Raw genomic sequence first — 25,600 nt, 5'->3', positions numbered from 1 at the left:
ACACAGCAATTCGCATGCAGGACAGGGCTCTCTCTGTCTTTGAAGTGAAGACAAATGTCAGAAAATAGTCAACCACTGGGCTTCTCAACTGTTGAGGATTAAAGAAAACTGAAATAGATAGATTCAGTTCAATCTGTTGTTGCATAGCAATATTCTTGCATTTACCGGGAGCTGCCGCCTTTCATCAAGTTCCTTTCGCCTCAGAAGAAAATAATTTTTGTTCGTATTACAGCAAGGTAGCGTGTGTGAAATACATTTGGCTGGGTGGAAAACATAGCACGTATTTGGTGAAAAAGTAAACGAGAGAAAAATAATTGTAATTTTCCTAAGAACATGGGATGGGGGTGGTGCAATAATGATTTGGCAGCTATTTTTTTCTCCTGGGCATGCATTTATTTGAGACCAAGCTACTAAAAAATGAGCGTTTGCATTAATCCTTAATTACTGTGCCATTTCTCCTAGAGCAGCCTTAGCAACAGGAGCAGGGTCCAGAGCAGTCCCTCTGTGCTGCTCCTGCAGCCCAGCCCAGCAGACACAGGAGCGTATCCAAGAGCAAGACCCACAGATAAAGCAGTTGTGTGTGCCTGACCCCAGCACAAAGCATCACCTGGGAGCAGGGTGTGCTCACCTGGGGAAACCCAAGGTAGTTGGGGGAGCAGCCTCAATGAGCAGCAGCCACCAGCTAACTCCCACCCCTCTGAATTCAGCGGGGTTTTGTCCTCTGCCTCCCTGGAGCAGAATAAAGCCCTTACCACGCTCCTCGCCAGGCTGCCAGAGGCACTGGTGCCGTTCTCACTAGCTTAGAAATCAGAGATGGAAAAAGATCAGCCAGGTCACCCCGTCCCTCCCCTGGCCAGAGTATTCCCGCAGAGCTTTTTCCATTCAGACCCAAGTGCCTCATAGCAACAAAAACCTGAAGTGCATGAATCATACTGAAAGGGAGCAGAGCTGATCAACAGCGGCGACCGGCATAACGCAGGGACAAAAAACCCCTCTCTTGATTTGCAGGAAAACATCCTTCCCATCCCAGCCCCCACTTTTTTTTTTTTTCGTGTCCGTTTCTAAAAACTGCAGGGCCCGATCCCATGGTTTTTAGTAGGAAAGCTTATGCTGTAGTTACTCACCGGCAAGTGCCCTAGAAGAGGAGTAATGCTGTCAGACACGTAGATGATGCTCCCACCTGTGGTTACTGCGATGATGAAGCCATCTAATGCCTAAGGAAAACGTACAAGCGGAGAGTGCTTTAGGAGGAAAGAGGGGTGTAAACAGCGTGTCTCGCCGCATGTTGATCAAACCTGTTTTACTTCAGCGCCGTGTGGTTATTGAGTTGTAGGAATGTTATCTCAAGTTGCAGAACAGTAATTCTCTGATTTTACAGTCTGATTTAACTTTTACAACGTTCTTTGTAGTCTAGTAAAACCTACTATTGAAGCAACAAAGGGCTCACAGGAACATTTCATGTCTCAGTTTTTAAATTAATCACACATTTTAATAATGCAAAATGACTAAGACTGGATCCCTTGGAAGTTATTAAAATGAACATTTGAGCTCTGTGTAAATATCAAAGGACGATGAAAGGATGCAGCCCTATCTCAAAATGGTAGTTCTCTGCAAAACCCATAAATCTCAGTTTGTATTAATGTAACGTTGTGTATGGCCGGGCTTTCATGTAAGTAAAAGCAATGCAAATGATCAAATAATCCTTAGCCTGCCTTTTAATTGAGTGATTTATTTTAAAGGTCATGGTATTGGATTACTCATTCAAAGAGAAATTCCCCCTTCTGTAGAGCTTCTTCCTTGCTTAGGTCCCACCTTGCGGTAAGCGCTCTCACGCCCAGGACTGCAGTGAGTGACAGCGCTCTGCACGGCAGTGCTTTCACTTCAAAATTAGTTTCTTCTTTATTCTGAGCCACAAGGATTTGAGCTAAACCTTGTTCAAAGTTAAGTCTAGGTAGATTTCCAGATCTTGAGCTACACCTCACCTACTCTGAGCAGAATCACACTCTCCCACCCCCCCCAAAAAAAAACCAAAAAAAAATCAAAGGCAATATTAGGTGCTCAGAGATGATACCAAAACCTTCCATTGCACTTAAGGAATCACAGGTGAAGATCCTTATGCCTTCAGGTGGAGCAGGCCCGTGTCCTTTCTGGTGGCCCTGGGGTTGGTGTTGACTGCCACAGCTGAGTAGTACAAGCACCACAAGCATGATTGAAGCAGAAGAGGGTTTGGGTATGCTCCAGAGGAAATACCTGTTCCTAAGACAGGTGTATGGCCCGGCTGGGGTGGCATGGAGTTACAAAACCTGCCTGTGAATCCAGGCATCCCTCCAAGCAGGGCTCCAAGTTGATCCTTCTAGCAGAGCCATAGAGCATCTTGCCCCCCCGCTGACTTCAATAAGGGAAGGAATTCGGAGAACACTAGAAATGCTAATTGTTTCATAAAAAAAGGAAAGCACAAAGCCTTGAATAAAGACACAAACATATGTTCCTTTTCCCAGAGAATGCTGAGCACCCACAACTATTTAAGTCAATGGGAATCTGCTGGTGCTACAATCCTTTGAAAAGCAGGTCAATAACTTATACCCCAGCAGAAGAGTGTGTGTTTAGCATCTCTGAAAACCCTCCAGCTGCTATAGTTAGTTTTATTTTGTTAATCTAAGTGCACAGGATATGTTTTTTTTTTTTTTTTTTTCCTTTAGTATAGTATATTCAAGCTGTTTTCTGAAAAGCATGATAGCTGTTAACCCATAGAAGAGAGCAGTGGTTTCACAAGGCAGCTGGATTGTGCATGTTACTATGGTGAAGGTTTTTCTTTCTTTCTTTTCCTTTTTTTTTTCCTTTTTTTTTTTTTTTTTTCTTAAATCAAGTCTTTATTTCATATCCAATGCAAATTATACAAAGTGACTCACATCAGAATTTTGTGGTAAAATCAAGTTAATGTATGCGTACATGATTTTATTTTTATTTACTTGCAACTAGTCCTTCCAACACCAAGACGTCAGATCTCTCGTCAGAGATTTCACTACTGCAACAGTTGTAGATGGACAAACAGATCCTAGTACCCACTCCTATATGACCTGATGACAGCCTTTTCATGAAGGAATTAAACACTGTTTTCAGGAAAGCTGCTGTATTATTACTGTGGTTATATATGCTTTGATTCTTTTGAATTAACGCTTGAAAAAATCCTTCCCATTTTTAATAACAGAACAGGAAAAACTTCAAGCAGTCTTGTCCAAACGCTAATAAAATAAGATTAGAGGAAAGGCATAAAGAAGAAGCAAATAATGAGCAGCTGGCTCAACAGGACATCCCAATACCCAATGTTATCATGAAGGGCATGGAAAATCACAGTCGTAAGGTGGCTTATGAGCTAGAAAACCAAAAGCAAGAGGTTTACTCTAAAACTGTGTGGCTGATACAAATGGAATCAAGAGTCAAGACATCTGCTAGTGTCTTGCTTTCTGGGGGAGATGTTTTAATGCAAACTGAAGGAGTGATGTATATCAGGTTCCTGTGGGAGCAAATGGGAGTCAGTGCTTGTGGGTGCAGTGTGAGCAATCCCTCAACCCTGAACCTGGGGGTCCCATCACCACCAAATGCAATGGCTGAGGGAGGGGGCTCGGCAACCTCTGCCTGGTTTGGATGGGAGATGATCATTGTTGAAGAAGGTTCTGGCTGTTACCAGGAGTGAAAAACACATTTTAGCAGCTCATTTGCATTTCATCTCGAACGTGCATAAACGCCATTGAGTCACCTCCCTTCAAATCACAGCTAGTGTTAAAAGCACCTATGGTGTAATTTAAAGATAATTTAAAACCTATCATTGCAAAATAACCCTGCTCCCTATTAGAATAAAAAGTGTTTGATAAGGGCCTGGAAATTCATTACAGTGGTAGTATTAACCGCATCAAGCCAGCAGGAGCTGTCAGTTTTTATCTGGTTGTACAGCACCTAGCACTAAAGGGACGTGACACCGCTGCTTTTTAGGTGCTACTCTTGCATAAATATTAGGCAATAATAATGCATTACGAGAACAGGGGAAAAACTGCCGCCTGCCCTTTCCCTCACCTCTAGTTGTAAAGAACAAAATGTAAAGTGTGCTTTGAATCCCTCTTCTGGATTGCATTTCTTGAAGCCCCGTCTGCACCTCTGCAGGCTGCGGCAGCACGGTGCAATGGCACCGCTGGTACCAGGGTGAAAAGCAACATCAAACACCAACTCCAACCCCTGGCTTTGCCTGATGGTCAAACACTGATAACTGAAGCTTGCCCTCTTGGAACTGCCAACCACGCTTTGTTCCACAATGGCTTGACAAAATTAGTGAAGCTACACGCACGCTCACCTCCAACATCAGCTGGGTGAATTCTTCATTGCTGAGGAATGAAGGCTTCCAGTCCTGCTGAATTTCAGAAATCTCCGTCTGTGCCGAGACTTCTAGACAAATAAAGCACTTCATTTAAAAAAAAAATAAAAATCAAAGAAAATTGTATCTTGCAAGACTATATGTAAATTGCTGAAAAGATAGAAATCTCCTCTATATTCAAAAATTGTAGTTTTCGAGCATGGGTTTTGCATACAGAGTGATAGAATAATGACTGTCTAAGCTGGGCCCAAATCTGGAGCTTTTTCCTCTGTTTTTATTCAACTCAGCTTGAACTGACTTCTGTGGGAGCTTGTATTCACCTAGCCATTGGCCTCTATCAGCATTATTTAGGGATTGATCAAAAGATCAAAAAACAGTTTGCAGGAAAGATCAAAACTGTTTGCAGAAAATGAAAATTAAGACAAGGATCGTCATATGCCAAATTGGTATTTACAATTTGATTTTTCCAGATTAGGATGCCAGAGAGCTAGAGTTCAGCCTGCAGCTACTGTACCAAATGAGAAGCAGCAGGTAACTTCTTTCAGAGAAACCCCAGAGCTTCATAACCCCATACAGCAAATGAATTTCTCCATTCTCCAAAACACAAGCGATACCTGGATGTTGGTGCCAGCCTTGCATGGTGTGTGGAGAAGGGATGGGGCAGCAGTGTCTCATCCCAAGTCCTGCCTGATGGGGGTCTCCTGTACTCATGCCCTCATGGGCATCCTCCGTGTCCTCCAAGAGCTCACAGAGGATGCGCACGAGGATGACCCAGCTGTTGGCCAAGCCTGGCCAGCAGCAGCCAGTGGACACCTGGAGCCTGAGAGCTTTCCACGGAGGAGTGTGGGCACGCCGGCGTGACACATCATGTTTGCAGTGAAACCTGGCACCATACCAGGGAGAGCTGGGTGCACTGTGGCAAGCTGTTTCCTCCAAAACACAGTGACTTGCATTAGCTTTACCCGAGCAAGGCATTATCAGACTTGTCAGACGATGTTATGGGGGCAGATCTTATAATTCAGGGAGGCTGGCACGGGTTTTATTCACTGCTCACTCTGCTTCTCTGAAAGTGCTTCCTCATTCAGCACTGTAGGGAAGGGATGCTGAGAGCAGCCTGTCTTCTCCTTTCAGTGCCGCCTGCTAATTAATCCTATTGATTAACACTTACAGAGCGTGTAATACCCAATGCTCCCTATTCTGAGCACACAGGCAAACTGGCCGGAGAAACGAAAGTGGCTCAATGATATTAAAGACGGTAAATTTATAACAGTGCCTGTGCATGTCATCTCCTAGAAATAAACGAAAACCTTCGTCTGAGCTTTCTGAGTGGAGACACAGCTTGTTCAGCTCGCTTTCTGCACTGCTGGGGGCTGTCACGGGTAGCACAGCAGCTCGGCACTGCTGGGATGGTTTTACAGGGAGATTTCAAAACCAGGCGAAGGAAAAAGAGCCATCAGCCCCAGTCAGATTTTTATTATGTAGTCTCAAAATAGAGGCTGCTTTCGGCAGGGCCATAGCTCGGAAAAGCCGATACACACAAAACATCAACTGCTGGAAGAATTACTGGAGATTTGGGAGATTCTGTGGATTATGAAGAAAGAGACTGTTTACGAAACAAAAAAATCTAAAAATTGACCCATTCCTCTGTTATAACTAAAATCTTGGTTAAGCCTACTAAGTGAAAGGGAAATATGATTGAATAAACCAGATCCAAACTATGCTGCAGATAATCAACTTTAAACTGTGATGCTTTGTATTATATTGTGTGACTACTAATCTAGTATAAAAATAGACAACATTTACTGTTTTTAGCAAGTGCACAAAACCAGTCGTAGTTTGACCCAGTTGCTGTGGAAGGATTTGTGACTGTTAGATTTCTTTTACCTAGTTGTTCTAGAAATGAAGTGCCTTTTGGCGTAAATTATTTGGGCTATCAGCTGCACTTGTCTACAATGTTTCAAGCCCTGTGAGATTGTTCTTTGCCTGGCTCTTATAATTGAACATATTCACATTTTCCTTTACTCTGCCCTGGGCAGCTAAAAAAAAAAAAAAAAGATATGTTATTACTGTCACTTTTTAATAGGTATATACAATTATCAAACTTTGAGATGTCCTAGTCATGCCCTCCCCTATAAAATCACCTAGTCTATGGCAAAAATAAAATCATTTAGAGAGAAACTTTGCTCTAACAACAGAATCACTATAATTATTTCCTCAGTAAGTTTGACATTTGCGACTCCATTATGTTGGGAGTCATGATACACGAGTTTTTATGTTCTTTTCCATTTCCTCCAGAGCATCTCCAGGGTGGGAGAGGCTGATGAGCAAAGGCAAGCCAGCTGATGCTGACGAGAACCTTCTCTTCTTTGAGGGGCCAGGAACGTTCCCCATAGCCACTGGTTGAAGCTTCATCCTCTTCCTCAAGGGAGCAGAGCAAGAGGGCCCCATTTTAAATCAGTGCTCTGATTTATAGGGAAGAAGCACTTCAGCTGTTTTTTTTTTTTTTTTTGTTATTATATTTATTTATTTATTTATTTATTTTTTGCTACTGGAGGATGTCCATGCATCAGGAAACCTGCTGCGTGTGCTCCTCACACCGACTGGAAACTAAAACAAAGGGACTAGAGCAGCAGGGCTGGAAATGTCCTTTGCGGTGGGGGCACTTTCTAAGACACTTCACTGTCACCGCTGTGTGCATTTTAAAATAAGCTCCTGGTTTTCCAAGGTCAAACTTGACCATTGCAACTGCACACTGAGCAAATGTGTCATAACTTTCTGCTTGGGCAAGCCAGGTAAAGCATGTCAGCTACCTATGGATGCAATGTGCCAACACCAACTTCAAAAAAATGGGGCTTTTGTGGCCTGAATCTTCTGCTCTCTGTGGAAATTGAGTCACAAACAGCCCACTGAGGAGCAGGAGGCTGGTCAGATTGCTTCCTGGCACTTTTCTCTAGAGACGTTGGGGTGAATGCTTTGTTTTGTTCAATATGGCCATTTTCAAGGAAGGGAATCTCCCCTCTGGCCCCAGATCCCTCTTGCTCAAAGCATCTCTCTTCTTCACATATGCTGCCTCAGTTCCTGATGTTTGTCCCCTCCCCTAGCAGGTTGAGAGCCATTCTCAACTAACGAGCAGTTGAAGAGATGGATTTGGGCAGCACTGTGCCTGCAAATTATCTTTTTAGAAGCTATGAGATAGAAAAAAATATACCTTACATTGGCACTTTTAGGCCCCTTGAGCCATTTTGATAATCACTGAAGGAAACAATATTGTAATGCCGTTTGGCAAGCGCGTGACGAGCTGCAGTAACTCTTACCATTGTGTTTCTGCAGAAAGCCAATGACTTTTTCCAGCACAGTAGTTTTGTCCATTTTGCGGGTGTTGCCTGGAAGCATGGAGCTGAGCTCTTTGATGAGAACATTGAACTGATCACGCCTCTTCTTCTCAGACTTGTTACGCGAAGCCCTGTAGACAGGGAAAAAAAATAAAAAATAAAAAAAATGAGCAGAGAGAGAAGAAAAATCCTCATGCATGTCCTTTTTGCAATGTATACACATGGAAATTAGCTTGCTGCGTGCCTCACCATGTGAAGATCTGTGCTGGCCTTTAGCAAAGCTGTAGAGACAAGTAGGAGGCAACGATTCTCACCTCCTGCTCTTGTCTCTATACCCCTTTTAGAGCCCGTCAGGGAGATGCTCGCCCTTCTGTGCTTCTTCTGGGTGCTGTTTGGACAAGCCTATCAGGTCGGCGTTAGGCCTGCGGGTGAAGGAGCTCTGTCTGTCTCCTGGGCACACACAGCATCTTGAAAGTCCACACAAAGCAAGAGGAAACGGGGCTTCTCCAACACTATCAGTTGGGCAAACCATTCATAAAGAAGAGTGGGGACTGATTAAACTATGGGGCATAGCCATCTGTTTTAAGATGTTTTAAGAGGAGAGTTTTAAGAGGAGAGAGAGACACCCTAGTCCTGCAGCTCAGCCACTGCACTGGAATGGGGTCTACCTAGGACGACCTGCCTGCTTTGCACAGCTCCTCTAGTTACCTCTAAGTTGGCTTATGGAGAGCCATGGGGCTGTTGCCTCCTAGTCATTCAGATCAAGGACCTTAGCAGCTGCCATCTGGTTCATGTGCCACCTAGCTCAGTCTCCAAGGTCATGAGGGCAAGGATGCGTTCCCAGACCTGGGGGCTCTGAAGTGCTAGCAGGGGTCCCCTTGGCCATAATGTCTGCATGGCACTGGGCAAATTGCTTACGGTCACGGTGGCCCAACTCCTCAGGTGTAAAATGGGGGCTCTGCAGCTTTCTCTGCCAGTCCTGACTGCTTTGGTTGCTGACTCCTCTGAGAAAGCCTACTTCTGCTGCTGTATTTCAAGAGCTCATAGAAAGAAAGGACCTGACTTCATCTGGGGTGTTTTGGCACCTTCATGATATTATCATTAAGCTGTTGGTCATCTTTTCAGCTTGTGCACTTTTAAATTATTTTTTCTTTTTTCTTTTTAAATATACATCAAGCTATACACAAGGGAAGGTTTCTGAATGGTCCCTATGAATACAACGATCCCTCTGTGTGGAAGGTATCTCCTGGACTTCTGTAGCCATGAGAAAATAGAAATAAATATGACCCAGAAGGTTTGTTTGTTCTTCTGAAAGATCCTCAAGCAGACAATATTTGCTTTGCTAGTTACATAAAGATCTAAAAATCTGGTTACATGTAGGCAGGAAAGAAAAGCCAAGAGGTCAGTTCTCCTTCTGAGTGTCTCGGTCCCAGTTAAATCTGCTGTACCTTGTAGGGAGCTCTGCACACATGTTGGTGAAAATCAGAGCAGAATTTAGCCCGGCATTTACGTCCCCCTGAGGACCAGTATGGCAATAAACATTTTCAGCAGAGAAATCACTGCAGAGGCTTCTGGATGTTACTACTGACAGAGGGGTAATTTTTGTTTGTCTTGCTCTCAACCCTGAACACACTTGGAGATGCACTGGATAGAAGCCAATGCTTGATTATTTTACAGCATGGAACACAAGAGATTGGGTGGATGCTGCCTGACTGATTCCAGCCTGCTCTTATTACAGCGCAAAAGGCTGTCAGAACAAGATGTGAAAAGCTCCATCCTTATCCTATTTCTGTACAGTTCAAGGGGACTTAGAGAACATCAACATTTTGCTTCCTCATAATTCAATCCTCAGTTCATTTTAAGCTCAAAGGGTCTTGATCCTCCTGAAAATAAAATAAAGCACCAACCATCTATAGGGAAAGGGTTGCTTTGCCAAAATATAAAGATGCCTTGACAGAAATATAAAGTATCTATTTTTAACACTTGACTTTTTATTCACAAAGGAAATAAAAAACCTCCTCTAGTGGAAATAACTCTACCAAGATCTGAATCGATGATCACAGTTAAATCTAAAAAAGAGAAAAAACCCACAATTAGGTCATCTAAACTATCCCTGAACAGTTGTAAATGCTTTTGTTCAGTCCAGTTGTAAATGTCTTAAATAATGCAGTTTTCATCACTTCCCTTGGAAGATTATTCCCTCGCCTTGTTTACTTCACTGCTAGGGCATATCATTTACAGTAAGCCAAAACAGTTTGTGTCTTAATTCTATACTGTTTGTCCCAGTTCTCCTCCCTCCTCGCTACTCCGAAAAAATGTATGGCATATCCAAGGGGAAGAAGGAGACACGGTATAAATAAAATCTGGATTTTTAGTGAATACAGCTAAAGGCAATGCAGGACAGCTTGAATTCAGAAAGATCAAAACCACCAATTTAAAACATGTTCTCAATAGCCATTTTTACTCTTGTATATTTGCTGCTTATTGTCTTAAAGAGAGGCTGATACTTGTTGACCAGTAGCTGTTGCACCGCGCTGATTTACAATGAAATGTGACTTTACATTAAATTTCACATCCCTCTTTGCTGTCCAGTGCATTATATAATTAGAAATAATAAGAATAGAATAGAATAGAATAGAATAGAATAGAATAGAATAGAATAGAATAGAATAGAATAGAATAGAATAGAAGAATAGATGTTCTACACATCTTGAAGAGGTCCTCAATGCTGCCAAATTTGGTGCCACTGTATCAACATTTTAGTGTTTGGAATGAGGTTAGGTAGTGCCTTAGGGAGTCAGAGCAGAGCTCAAAATAACCGGTATCCTGAAGGAAGAGCAGTGCAGCTCAGCCAAATAAGAAACACTTGGCCCAGAGGTGAGAGTACAGATGCATGTCCTCGGGGAAGGATGGCCACTCTTCTCAGCATGGGCGGGATGTCTGGATGGTACAGATTGTATGTGCCTAAGAAATTGAAGCTGATAGCAAATGGGGGGAGCTACTCACACTCCTCACTTGAGACACCCAGCTCCTGGCCTGGATCCACCCTCAGTGAGTTATGTCGAGGAAATTCCAGTCTCACCTACTTTTTACTCAAGAAATGGAAGAAGAGAGCAATTTTCCTTGCCTTTTTTTTTTTTCTTTTTTTCTTTTTTTGCCCCCTCTTATCTTTTCCGCTTAGAGGGACCTGTTCCTCATGCTGAATAGAATAGAACAAAGATGCTGTTTCTCCTACAGTGCAGACGAAATGAGAGCTCTCAGTTTTCAGAGCACAACAGCAGCATGTTCAGCCAGTGCCTTCTCCCATGTTTGACTTTCTTTAAACCTTTGGAAGAAAACATTGTAGCTTTTAAATGAATCTTAGGGGTTCTAGTATACTATAATAACTTTAGACTGTGGTGAAGCCTCTCATGATTTTAAGTGTAATTTCCAATTTAGATTTATTTCTAAATACCAAAGTGTACTTAAATTATAGTCTAAAGAAGTGATTTCCCTTTTACATATTAAAAGTTATATTTTTTTTTTATTCTACCTTGGAGGAGACCTGCCCCAGGGCATGACAAAAATTCCGTCCTCGAACAAACAGCATGAAAATCACACCAGATGGTGATGACAATTGCCGATCGTGAGGATATGCCTTATCCTATTTTTGTCCTCTCTGTATTCATTTAGCACTTTCTTTCCTCAACAATGCTAATATCTTGAAAATGGGCAGGACTTAAGCGTGCCGAGCAGTGATTGCAGGGGTTGGCTGCCTCCTGCTCACCACCTCCTTGACCCCAGGTACCTGCACCAGTATCATACACTCCTTGGGGCCCCATGCACTCTCTATTGGCCACAACCGGCCCAGGAGCATGCACAAATTAGAGGTAGGAGCAAAGGAGAGTGGTTGAGCTTGGTAGTGGCGTGTGCTGACCTATATTGGTGAGAAAAAGCTGCAGGGAGGGAAGAAGCGGAGAAGGAATCAAAGGAGATGAAACTGGATCAACTTGTTGTGCCTGGACTGGAAATACTCTCATTAGGGGGAACCAAGGGAAAAAATGCATGCAGCTGACAGCTCCCTCTCAAGCAATTAAACCGTGGGCCGCAGTATTGATAATGCTTCCAGAAAAAAAATAAAATTAAAAAAAAAAGTCAACAACCACAAATGCTTCCAAACAGCTTTAGTGACACTGCAGATGCCAGCCAGATTGGACAGTTATTAGCGTTTGATTGCCACGGTTCTTCTGCCTTGAAGCACACCCTTCCCCTGCCCACAAAGCGCTCACAACAATTTCCTGCCCACGGATCAGCTGGGACTTTATCCTGGAGTGAAGAAGAGATGTGAATAAATGTTTCTGCCACTTTTGGGCTGACACAGCACTCTGAAAGGTTTTTATCTGTCAGGAAGGTAACTTCTGGGTGTTTCCATCACTGTTAGATAAGCATTGCTGAATAAGTGACCAACACATTATATATAAAAAAAAACAAAACACATTTTTAAAGTTACTTGTCTTTTGCAAGATGTTTCTTATAAAAAACAACCAAAACCAACACACATTTCATACACTCTGGGAGCTAGGATGATGTGCTATAGCAGCAGGAGTATGTTGTTGGTTCTTCAATCCTCGTGGTCTGCAGTACTGTGAAAAAAACGATCAATGCCTCTGCTTTTTTGACAATTTCTGCAGGAAACATTGCTAAGTTATTTTCCTCTTACAGGGTAGCCAGGAATAGGAATCTGTGATATGGCAGTTTTTCAAGTTGCGCTTGGCTTTCTTTTCCTCTCTCTTTTTGATTAATTGATTACGGATAAAACAGCTTCTGCAGCAACAAACACTATTAAGCTCGCCGCGAGTTAAGCAGAGTTATAAAAGAAGAAGTGCTCACCTCTTTGCCCTGTCTTTCTCATCTTCATCCATTAGATTGTCTAAGCAGTTTTTTCTGTTGAAGGAATGCAAGAATCATTATGAATCGTCATGTTGGTAGCTCTGCTTGCAGGTTAATCTCAGTCATGCTATTTCATTCTAATAACAGAGTGATGATATCCAGGTCAGATAAATGTGTCAGCAGTGCTCTGTGCCACAGTCCTTGATTTTAAGGAACATCCATCGCAGATAACATTATTCCTCAGCATCACGCTAGCTGTAGGGGCTGCAGCCAGGGATGAAAGCTCCCAGGCACAACACTGTGAGCCAGCACAGTACAAAAACAGACATTTCTTGGGGGATTTTCAGTGTCAAGGTTACTTTCTGCCAGTTTGCAGGTCAGATGAACCCCAGGGTGTGAGCAAGTTGAGGAGGCATTTTCAGCCCTCACACGTTCCCCAAAAATAGATGGGCTGGACTGGTACAGAGCCTGGGGAAACCGAGCAGACCTGGTGCCCTGAGGAGGAGGAGGAGGAGGTTGCATGCTTCCTCCAGCCCCTCACCACATCTCACACCTCTGCCACAGCACAGGAGCTGCAATCCTGCCACATCCCACACAAATATTTTCCGAATGGGCACCACAACGCTGCTGTGAGCCCCGGGTATGGTCAAAGCGTCACCTCCAAAGTGATGGTGTAGCAGCGTGCCATGATAATGCTCGTTTTCAACAACCAGCTTTTCATTTAATGTTTCCTCAAAATGTAGGACATGAAGAAAATTGAAGGGGGGAGGAGGGAAGTTAATTGCTGTGCATTATTTAAGTCCATGGTATTTTCCGCATATGAGTCACACAGGAATTTGCCTGTTTAAGGAACATTTTATTAAAAAACAGGAGTGAAAAGTTATCAATGCTAAGAACAGTGGATAAATTCCCTCCTTCTGTCAGTGGCTCTTTTACAGTCATATTCCACCTGCTTATTACTCAACAGTTAGCTAAGAACATGCAACTACCCTGTAATTTTTTATCAAATATAAGAGGAATGAAAAATTAAAGCTACAGGTCAGTGATTGGAGGGTAAAGCTAGTGCTTCACAGGATTCAACGTGTTGATGGAGGAGCATAAATAGAAAATAAGAAGGCTGAAGGACTGGCAAATTTAAATTGCTGAATTCTGTTATACAGAACAAAATAAAAAATAATACCATATATATATATATATTCAGATACTTTGATTTGAAAACAGGCAAGTCAGCCATATTGCAATCTATATTTTAGACTAGGAATGTGTATAGACACAGTTAAATTTGTAATAAAAATCCACCGTCATTTTACAAATACTATAGGTGATTATTCCCCCAGCCCAAGAACTGGGCTGGTAGCCCAACAAGTGAGTTTTCAAATAATTCAGGAAAAAGTGTAATGACAAAATTCAGTGTTTTTTATTGCTGTTTGCCCACTTATTGGAACTGAAATGTTCTGCTATGTTATTTGAGAGTAATGAAAGCATCACTATTATGGCAAGGGGTGGCATTTAGGATTTTGTTATCTTTCTTTGCTAGAGCTCAAAACTCCCCATAGCATGCACTCCTGTTGAATGTAGGATACAACATGTGAGGTGGGGCGGCGTCAGCAGAGGATGCCGCTTTCTGTGAATCACTGAAGATCTTCCTCTGAGGCTCTTCTATTTGCAGCAGATTCCCAGCAGAAAGCAGGAATACGGGGACCAGAGCTCTGGGTGGCTCTGAGTAGGGTTGGGGGCAGATGGGGCACTCGGGAGCGATGCTGCTCAGCCCCATCTGTTTTCAGCAGGCACTACAGACCTATGGGAAGAGGCTTCCTGCAGCTGCACTCCACAAACTGTCAAGGAATTGCACTGCAGGGAAGCCTCTATTCTTACCAGGGAGCAACAGGTCTAGCTGGTCTGTTCTGCCAGGGATTTGGCTAGATCTATACAGCAATGCGTGGCCGGCTTCCAGTAAACAAGGTTTCTCTCTGACTGACATGAAGTTCTGGACCTGCTGTGCTGTTGCTAGTGTTAGACAATATCTAATTGTCATTTCGCTTCTGTTTGCTCACACGGCAAAATCTCCAGAGCATTGTAAGCATCGCTAGCAGTGTTTGCCAGTACATATGTACCATATGAAATTAAAACTGCTCTCAATAAAATGGATCCGGCAGAATGTACAACTGCTGCTAACCAGTGCTGTCACACCTCTCCCGAGCCTGATAAGATGCTGGCTAACACCAGGAGGAGGAACCCATGCCATGAGGCTCAGGAATGCGCTTAGGGCAGCCTGCTTGCTTCACATTATCCTCCCGGTCCTGGAGCCAGCAGGGTCCCAAGTGGCAAACTGGGAATCTCCTCTTTCATCCCTGTCAGTGCCTGGCTGAAGAGGCAGTGCAGGCTCCCTGCAGTGACGGAGGAGGCAGCGAATTCCAGGGCTCGCTGCCACACTTCCCCTGCAAAGGCATGACATAAAAAACAAGTAGCACCAGGATTTCATAAAACAGTCCTTTCATGCGAACAGAGAATTGGAAAACCTACGGGTAACGGCACTACACGATCTAATTCCTGCCAACAGAGTGTTTAACAGTGGCATTTATGTTTGGGGCTTCATCAGTACCATCATTATCAAGGAGCTATCACTCCTGAAGATGGGAAACACCTGGAACGAGGAGGAGAAAGCTCACATGCTCCTACCATGATGGTACTCAGACAGACACGCAGAAAGACACACACCCACAAGCAGAGCAAACCAAACCAATGGCAAGTTTTTCAGCTGTTGCCTGAAGTGCTCCTCAGACAAGTTCCTACCTTCAAAAGTGCTTAATTTTAGGAAGTGGGAAAGTACAGCACAAGAAGCAAGGCAAGCAATAAAGGCCGTCATCACACCTGGGACATCTGGATGGGCTGATGGCTGGGCCCCTTCTGTATAGAAACTTGTATAGAAATACTTTATTTCGTATGTTTTCCTTTTTGGGATAGGTTTTCTCTGTTTTTCAAGATGAATGCTTCTTCAGCTAGTGGAGAAATGCGGCATTCTGGAAACAAAAGAATGGCTAAAACTCCTAAACCATGTACCCCTGGCTTAGTTATCAGATGAGGAATTACAGCACAAACATCTTCCCCCCCCCCATTCATACTATGAAGAGTTGCTTGGGGAAGGATTAATTCAAGCATGGTGCCAGATCACTTTGGGGACTCCCCAGAAGAAAGGCTGCATGTGTTTGTTTTGATACAGCCTATTCCCAGTGGACACAGAGCTTGCACTGTAAAATTCTTCTGGCCCCAATCACCTCATGCTGCACTGGAAACATGGCTCTTAGTGAGTTAAACCATCACTGTCCTGTGCTGGGGAGGTTGCTTTCCCTCCTTACTGTCCTACTGCTCAAGAGAATACACTGTAAAATGACTGACACTCAAATGCAAGTAAGCAGCTGTTGATTTCCCAATAAGTTGCCACATGGCCAGCTAATCTCAGCTCCTGCAAATCAGCCTGACATTTAACAAGAATTTTCAATCACCTTTGTTTAACTCAGCTGAAGGCAATCTCTCTGTTGATGATGACGAAGACAGAGACGTAAATCTCCTTTACAGGCCCTGGGATGTGCCTGGGGAAGCCTGGTGAGCAATCACAGGCATGCACAGCCACACTGCTGTGCTGGCACCACTGCCGGGTCCCCTGCCCGGGATGATGGCTTCAAGGTCTGACTGTGGACACATGGTAGTGTTGTCCCATGGGGGCTACACAGCACTAAAGTAGACTGAAAAGTAGAGTATTTCCCTTCCAACCTGTGCTGGGGGGGCAAAGAGCCCCTAGCACGTGGGAAGGAAAGAGAGACAGGCAAGAAGAGACAATATAATCATTTTAAATGTCTTGTTCTACATTTCTTTGACATGGATGAAGCCCTCAGACATCCCACCATGAGGGTTATGGTGGGTACATACACAGGAAGGATTTGTATCAAATCAGAATAAATTGAGACATTCACAGGCACATTGAACTTATCTGCACCCCTCCAAATTTATTTTTCAGATGTAAACCTCTGAACTGTTACAAGAACGTGCTAGGGCCCATAGCTAAGTACAGCACAATCCCACCCCTGCCAATCCAAACTAATTTATGAAAATGTAAACAGAGTAGCCTTAAGAAAACTTAAGAAAATAATAATAAAAAACCCTCTCTCCTCGTGATATACATTGTTATTTGAGAAAGAACTGTGCCTTTTGGGTGAGAGAAAGGCAGTCTGCAGTTACAAGAGGTCATGTTATGCTGCAATTGTTACGGGAATCGCTGTTTTTATGAGCGAAGGAGAAATCCAGTAGCATTGTGTCTACCTTTAGAGCTATGATTGCTTTTGTCTGACAGTGTGCAGCTCAGTCTTCATGCCTTCAGTGGTTTACTACATTTTGTTTACGCTAGAGAAGAGGTTGTTTATAAGTTTCCCAAAAAGGTACAGGACAAAAAGAAAAAAAGAAGAAAACTTTTTGAGAAAAGATAGGACTTAATGAAACTCATGGGCTTCTCCATTTTTTCATACAGATTTTCGCTGTAGCTTTAGCTGGTGCCTGGCTTAAAGCAAAACAGACATTAAAAAAATAGTCCAAATGTAGACAATGAAAATGATGTAATTTGACAGAAATTAATGCTGTGCTCTTCTGAGCTGGGGCTGGCAGGAGACTGCTCACAGGTAATGCAGCTGAGTGTTACAAGATTATAATGAGAAGTAAAAGCTCATAATGTACTCTGTTTTTATCTATTATATTTTTCCCATTTAGAGGGAAAAGGTATTCCTTTCTGAATGTCAGAAGCGTTGCACCTATTTCTGCGAGCTTCCCCCCACTACCCTGGTGGTGGTTAGATTTTGGGGTGTGCAGCACGTGAATCCCTGTGGCCATGGCATGACTCACATCTGTTTGAGCCAGGAGTAACACTGCCAATGCCAGCAGCAAGGGATGCAAGGAGGGCAGCTGGGGTGAGCGCAAAGCGCCCTTTATCTCTAGCTTGTGAGCAAGGCGTAAAGTTTGTGCAGAGCCTGACGTCTCTGACAGAGATCAGTACATGCATGCTCGTTATCTTCCTTGTTATGATCGTTACCGAATGGCAAAAGCCACTCAGACTTCACTGAGCAGGCTAAGTGAATCCCCGGGTTCAACCCTGCTCTGCTCTCCCCTCACACGGCTGCAAACAGAAAGGCAAACAAAATTAAACTAACATTAATCAGCAAAGACTGCCATCTGTATAACTCCGAGCATTTCTCCGCGTGCCTGTCCCCTTCCAGCAATGCTAAACAGGATTAGCCTTCCGTGGGCGGATGGGAAAAGTAGGTCAGTTTGGTAACATTGCTGCGTGCGATGAGCGGAGGACGTGATCGTAATGGTCTGCTCACAGCCTGCTCTCCCAAGGAGTGGGACCTGGGCTCATCACAGGGCACACGGTCCTCAGGAGGGACAGCTTGTTTGGGGAGGAGGAATGCACCCGTACAGAAGGACAACACATTTATAGAAACGGGGGCTTTGCAAAACATGGACGGTGCATTGGATTTGATGGGTGTGTTTTAACAAGGAAACCAAGGCACGGGGAAGTTAAAGGCTAAATTATTATTAGTTTGGCATATGCATATTTCCCTCTTCTTACAGAACTGTGCAAAGTCAGGCAGTGTTTTACTACCATAAGTGTAGGAAAAAATGGGACATTTTTTAGAAAACCGGGGTGCACAGCCAAATATTTGTCAGAGATTGTGCTCAGGCAAAGTGGCAAAGGATGGTAAATCACCGAGTGGAGGTATTGTCTTTCCATGTTGACTTTATTGGGTGTGTAGGGATGGTGTCAGGAGAGCCAAAGCTCACCTTGACGCTTGCAGGGAACATCAATGGCAACAAGAAGAGCTTGTTCTGCTACACCAGTAGTAAAAGGTTGAACAAGGAAAGACAGCTACAGAACTGGAGTGGTGGGTGGATTAGTGAAAGCAAACAGGTATGTCTGAGGTACCTATCCCTTCTTTGTCCTTGCCTGCACCAGCAAGGTCAGCCAGGCCTCTGCGTTGGAGGCAGGGCCATGGAGGAGCAGAAGGACCAGAAGTGATGAGGGACCTCGAGGGAGCTTGAGGAAATTTGACCCATACAAGTCAGGGGGCCTGGTGGCCACCCTCCACTGGTGCTGGGGGAGCTGGTGGTGTCCTTACTGGGCTGATTTCTCTTGTCTTTGAGAGGCTGTGGAGACTGGCAGAGGTCCCTGATGACTGGAGAAAAGCAAATATGCCCATCCTTCAAACAAACAAACACACACTAATGGATTTACCAAGAGTAAAACAAGCCTGAGCAACTTGATTGCCTGCTATAACTGACAGGATCTGAAGATGGAGAGAGAGCAGTTGATGTCATTTATGTTGCCTTCATGCTCAAAGGCAGGGATGCTGTCGGGGGACACAGGATGGTAGGCCCTGAAGCACTTGCCCCATGAGGAGAGGATGGGGAAATTGGGCTGATTCAGTCTGGAGAAGAGATGGCTTTGGGGCATCTAACAGGCCCCTAGTTCTTACAAGGAGTCAATGAGGAGCTACAGCCAGGCTCTTCATGGTAGTACAGGGTGGGAGAGCAAGAAATAATGAACATAAATTGAAAGAAGAGAAGAGAAACTTCTCCTCATGAGGACAACCCAGCAGTGGAGCAGGCTGCCCAGAGAGGCTGTGCTGTCCCAGTCCTTGGAGGTTGTCAAGACCCGATGGGACAGCCCTGTGCAATCTGTCCTGACCTCAGGGCTGCCCTGCTTTGAGCAGGAGGTCGGACTGGACACTACCTGAGGTCCCTTCCAACCTGAACTGTCCTGCAGTTCTGGATCTACTGAGCTGGCTACCATCTGGAACATCAGTCCCCCTGAATAAGTTCCTATAAAACATATGTTTCAGAAATCTATTTTAATATGTTTTTGCTCTTCTGTGCTACAAATAGCTTGTGCACTGTCTCCCCTAGACTGACATCTCTCCTGCTTCATAAACCTGGCATCTAGGAGAAAAAAAATGTGAGATACACATCTTAACATTGCATGTCTGTATGCCATGTGTCTGTCATGTCATTTTTAGACATCGATTTAAAAGAATATTCACTTTATAATAGAATTACAAAAGAAAAAAATATGAAGAAAAAGGCCTCTCATGAGAACAGCCCTTGACTGAAAAAAAATTATTTTTCTCTCTCTCTACTTCTCATGTTCTTAATCTGTTTTAGGTATTTATAAAACTTTAATCCTCACAGTATCAAAAGTCCCAAATGTACAAAGACTTCAGCATGTACTTAACTCTACACTGCTATAAGAAGTCCCTCTTGGATGTGTATCTTTGCAAAACCCAGGCCTAAATGTAGAGGTAGATCTGCACAGATTATTTTGCAATAAATAAAACTAGAAAAATAAAGAAATAAATCCCTGAGACCTTCCCTTGAAAATGGACTCAGTTATAAAATATTCTCAGTTGTAAAAATCTGTTAAAGTTTATTTGCTTCTGCAAATATTTAAGTAGAATAATATAACATTTGACCTATGATCTTCTGATGGTCAAATGCTCAGCCAAAGCAGCCAAACTGGCAGAATATATGGGGATAACACTCTAAAGATTTATTTGTCAAAATCTCAAAGACTGTTGTTTTGTTTGGCACAAACTATCTGAGAAAAACTAACACAAGCAGAAAGTCAGCCTTTTTCGATGGGACTGTTGTCAAAGTTGCAGTCTTTTCTTTTTTTTTTTTTTAAATATATATATATAGATTTTTTTCCCAGCAGCAATAGCCTTGGCAAGATCTTTTTAATCTTTTCCATCCAATTAAACAGGCTACAGTAGCAGTACAGTGTAAAGCAAAATATCCAGGCGCTGAAATAGGATGGTCTTATCCCCCCCATTTTTTTGTTTGTTTGTTAACTATTTAGGGATGGCTCTCAAAGAACCCCAAATTACTCTTCTGTTAAAGGCTCTGGGTCTAGGTGAAATCTAACTAACAGCGGATAAATTTACTCTAGAAGGGAATTCTGAACCTGTGACAGCGTTGTCAAAATTTACACTGGCTACGATGTACACCCCTCTGCACATAAGATGTTGAACTATGAGGCCACAGATTTCTGTGGAGATTTCAGAAGGAAAGGGGAAAATACACAAGAAACTAAACATGAAATACAATTTATTTATAGGCTTAGATGTCTAACCTCATGTGGCAGCTCCCTCTCCATTGAGCAGGACTTGTGGTGAAAGATTATCTTCTGTTGGTGCCTTGCCTTCTCCCTGCCTTGGTAGCACCTTGGTTGCTTTCCAAACCATCAAGAACCAGTGGAGCCATCTCCGTGAGGTGGAGACTAGGGCTCAAGGCAGGCAGTGAGTGTTCTCCTTGGCCTCACCCTCATGGACATCCCAGCCTGGTGACACCCACGGGGACTCAGCTGCGGGGGCTGGAGGTGGGAGGCATGTGGCAAAACCACCACTGCAGAGAGCATGCAGGAAGCAACAGCTTCCCTGCCCTGTGCCAATGCAAAGCTGTGGCCTAAATCTGCTGCTGCACAGGAGAAAAAAAATCCCTACACAATATAAAGAAATAAATACAGATATCAACACCAATAATCCCATCACTTTTGTGTTAACAGCTTGATAACATATCTGCTTATAACTCACACACTGCACTAAATTTTCTGCTCTGTAGTAACTATCATATTCCTGTCAGCAGAACTAAATATTTAATCATCTGGGGAGATGAATCATGAAAAGCTGTTTTGGGGAGATATTTTTAAATGGACGATTTGTTGTAATTTAATTTTGAAAACTTGCTGTCTCTCTCTTCTCTCAGGAGGGACCTTGTAAGCCTGTGACCATACAGGCTATTGCCCTGTACCGCCTGCTGTCTCCCTTGCAGATGATCCATGTAATCTAACGAGTTTTAAGGTCATCTCTGACAAGACCAGGCTCAGTCTGGCTGGGCACCGCTAAGCGTAGAGATACAAAGAGGCCAGAGACACATGCTCTGTCTGGTTGCATGGACCCTGTAGCTGGATACACTCCAGTTGCAGTCCCAGAGTTTCATGCCCAAGTCCGTAAGCCAGCTGAGAGTTCAGACACAGCATCAGACCAATGTTGCATCCATGTTCTGCACTGTCACCTGCCTTTGTGACCTTAAGTCTCTCCTACCACGGGCTGAGCCAGGCTCCAGCCTCAGTGCCAGCATCTCCCCACCGACGTGCCAAGCGCCGCTGCTCTCAGCCTGCTCCTGCTACCAGCAATTCCCGTTTTTACACCAATAAAGTTTCTCCAGCGTGATGCAAAATTCAAATCAGGTTTTACAAAATGAATCTCTGAGGAAAAGGGATAATTATTAAAGAGCTTCATTAGTGCTTTGCAATCTTAATTATGATAATTATATTTTTGTAGCTAATATAACCGAACTCCTGCTTTTAAATCCCATTAATAAGCATTTTTAATCCTTCTCCTACTGGGCCAACAAAACCATAATGTTGAACTCTATATTTACACAGGGCACTTTTTAATAAAAATGATGCACTGTTTATGTAGGGCTTCCATTCCCTTTTATCTGCACTTTGAACACACGCCTTCTCCCAGGACACAAGGAATAAAGGAGAGCAGTAAAGATGAACTCAGCAGCTTGGGCCCAGTTTCTCTTCCTGGCAATGAGAGGGCAGGTGAACCTCCACGGATGGAGCACCCACAGCTTCTCTGGGCAACCTGTTCCAGTGTCTCACCGCCCTCTGAATGAAAAATCAGAGGAATTCAGATACCATGGGGAGCCCACCTGCACCTTGCCAGCACCCACATCCATCCCACTGCCCATCACTTTCTGTGGTGCTGCTGCAAGGAGCCAGTGGAGCCCTGCCAGTGCCTGCCCTGGGTCAAGTTCTTCAACCAGCATGCTCTTAAATGCTTCACCTCTTCCAAGAAAACATCTGGCATTGGCCAGCATCAGCGAGGCAGATGCAGGGCAGGGGTATGATTTAATACCGAAGTCCGATACACCTATTTCCTCTTCTTTCATTAAGCTGTGGGTCTTAATTGATGCTCAGAAGCAGGGGAAAAGGTGGCAGCTGGAGGGGAAGGGTCAAAAGAAATCTCAATAAAATAGGAATGCCTAAGACCACAAACCATTCATCCAGTGCGTGAGCTGGAAGAGGCACCTACCCACCCAGCTGCTGGAAATCTTGCAAGGTGCCAGCAAGTGACACCAGTATAAATGGCCTTTTCTGAGTGCAGTTTATAATCCCTGATAGAGGAGAATTTGCCGTGTCCTACATTATAAACCACCCACTACCACCCAGTTGCAGTGGACTAGCGGATTTTTTTCATGTCCGATTGCAGCCAAGTATTTTACAGTTACTGACACAGAGTAAAAGATCAAAGGTGGAACAGCATGCAAATTCGGATATCTCAATAAAGAAATGAAAACAATAAAGCATGTATTAAATATTATCTGCCCATTAATCTCTGGAGTAAATTCAGAAAACTAATTAAAAGCTTCTACACAGATAAATGATAAGCTTCTTTATTCAATGAGCTCAACATATGAACAAACAGAGGTTTGTGTTGATATCATCGTTATTAGCAATTGCATTAAAGCAAATGATTTTTGCTGTGCTACTGGGAATACAGTGATTTGAAAAACAAAATGTTAGAGATGAAAAATTCAAATCTTCTCTGTACTGAGCATATCACATTTCCTGTTCTTTTTTAATTTTGGGGGTGGGGGGGTAGTGATAACTCTTATGGGTCAGCATGACAAACAACAACAATCACAAAAAGCCCCTCTAACCAAACACAAACAACACAATGAAGAGAAAGGACTGAAGCCTGTACAGAACCAGCAAAAATCTCTGCATAATCAGTGGAAGTCCAGCTTTATTGGGCAACATTGCCTTCCTGCATGGGAAATTTTCTAATTCATCAAACCTTACTGCACCTTGCGTCTCTTTTCCTGCTACCGGCTTCACCACTGGCAGGGGATTTTGTCTGAATTTCGTCGGGAGGTTTTGTCTCCTCAACCGTAATTGATAGATGTTCTATTTTTGTGGTGGAACAGCTCTGCCTTGCGTGACGTGGCATTGCAGTGCTGCATGGGGAGCTCGCAAGGCAGCCAGTGCTGCTCTCCCGGGGTGCTCAGGGCATAGCCCCCTTCCAGGCAGCTCTTCTGAGGGGTGCGATTTGGGAAAGGAGGGTCCTGAACAACACTCAAGACTCGAATACACAACTCAAGTTGTGTATGGGTCAAGTTGTATATTGAATATACATGCAGAGCCCGAAAAACTTAATTTAAATACATAGCTGGTCCTGAATCAGGTTATTTAGTATCAGTCAAAAAGGATCTGGCTTCAGAAACTGCGACATCCTCCTGTGGATCCTATACATGGAAATATCTTGGAAGATTTGATTTTGCATTCCAGTGTCCCAGTGCTGCTTAGCATAAAAACAGCTTTAAATTGATGAAGTGGGGGAATGAGAGCAAACTATAACTGCTTTTGTTTATATTTTTATTCATACTCAAGCATCTCCCTACTTCATATTGTATATTAAACTCTCGCTATTGACTAAAATGGAATCGAGGTTTCAAAATGTCTCAGCCTAATGTCCTCTTGAACACAGGATAAATGCAGGACATAGTCCAGAGAGTGTAAAGTGCATTTAAATTTTAGCATATTCACTCAACTACTGTGTTTCAGGAACACAGAAGTCATTAAAAGCCCCATAACAAAGCATCAAATTATGCCTCTGCCAGATATTAACTTTGAAAAGAAAGAATAAAGGCCCTCTGAAAAGCATAGTGAAATAGCAATATGCTGATTCACCTCATGCTCATGTACTGTGAAAGTTAGAATTGCAAAATAATCTATCTTTTCTGTGCCAAATGGTAGGAAAGCATGTTTTGGCTACAATGGGTGCTTTATTTTTTTTTCTTCTTCCTATTCTGAATGTACATTTACCCTTTCCACTTGCAAGAAAATCTGCTGTCAGATTGATAGGATGATGTACTACTTTATTTGTCATCTGTGTCAAATATTCATACAGACACACTAAGAGCGTGTCCCAAAAAGCCTGAGTTGTTGCACACTGCTACACATCATTCTTAATTACCAGGGGTAAAAAAACATGAGGGAGGGGGGGGAAATGATACAATTCTAGATCTCTACTCATGCTGAATCACATTTTGTTTCATACACAGTGCCATGGCCATTACTGGAGCACCGCAGATAGAAAAAATAGGACTTGAACCTTTGATATACCATGAGTTTTGTAGGTAATCTAAAAAAAATAAAATAAAAAAAAAAATCAGAATTATCTACTCTACAGAAGGGAAGGTACTTTACAGTGTATCTATTCTGCTGTGACTTCAGCTCTTGTCAGCCTACCTGATCTGGCTTTGAACAAGCAGTGAGGCAGGAATGTGGCTCAGTGTAGGTCTGCTAGCTTACATATTTACCCAGTACCACCAAAAAAAAAAGAGGAAAAGAGAAGGAAGCATCTGGCAGAGAGCCCTGGCTGGGTCCTGTGCTGCGGCTGGTGCTGGGTCAGGCCCTCTGGCTCACAGCCTCATGTGAAACACCCAGGAGAGGCAATCGCAGGGCTGTGGCTTGAGATGGGGAGAAAAGGGAAAGCTCCTAAAATCCACACACACAAAAAAAAAATGTATCTTGAAGGCAGGAGAAGCTTTTGTCATGGGATGGATTAGGATGTTTGGTCAGAGAGTTGCTATTGCTGCTGCTTGCCTGGTGGGTTTCAAGCAGTCTCAAGGGCGTCTGTAGAAACTACAGCAACTTTAGTGTCTGCAGAAAAGACAATTTATAGAAACTGTGACAAAAATGTCATAAACTCCAATGCCACAGCACTTCACTTTATTATCATACATTTTACTGCCACACCATTATAGGGGTATTTGAGTATGGGGATTTTTTCTTTTAAACAGAACAACATTTGGTTCCCCTTGGGTGTTTTTTTTCCCCCTTCGTCTGCCTGCTTTTGGATAATTCAAAAGGCAAGCTCCTGAAAAAACTTTTCTGCTGGTTCCTATTATTTCCTAC

General features: G+C 43.4%; 1 protein-coding gene across 5 annotated transcripts in view; it reads right to left on the bottom strand.

The window, feature by feature from the left end:
- NPAS2 (neuronal PAS domain protein 2) overlaps positions 1 to 25,600 on the bottom strand; it is a 100,834-nt gene that overhangs the window by 38,565 nt on the left and 36,669 nt on the right. For 4 of the 5 annotated variants that reach the window (XM_027446035.3, XM_027446039.3, XM_027446034.3 and 1 more), the window contains 4 exons: positions 12,568 to 12,621; positions 7,681 to 7,829; positions 4,346 to 4,437; positions 1,125 to 1,214 (listed from right to left, as the gene is read on the bottom strand). In XM_027446035.3, the coding sequence (XP_027301836.2) occupies positions 1,125 to 1,214; positions 4,346 to 4,437; positions 7,681 to 7,829; positions 12,568 to 12,621 (385 nt within the window). The remainder of the gene's footprint in view (positions 1 to 1,124; positions 1,215 to 4,345; positions 4,438 to 7,680; positions 7,830 to 12,567; positions 12,622 to 25,600) is intronic. The other variant, XM_027446028.3, reaches the window with a different exon arrangement.

The sequence above is a fragment of the Anas platyrhynchos genome, chromosome 1, assembly GCF_047663525.1.
Source record: "Anas platyrhynchos isolate ZD024472 breed Pekin duck chromosome 1, IASCAAS_PekinDuck_T2T, whole genome shotgun sequence".
Lineage (NCBI taxonomy): Eukaryota > Metazoa > Chordata > Aves > Anseriformes > Anatidae > Anas > Anas platyrhynchos.
Note: the sequence above shows the minus strand (reverse complement) of the source record. Positions and strands in the feature narration are given on the sequence as shown.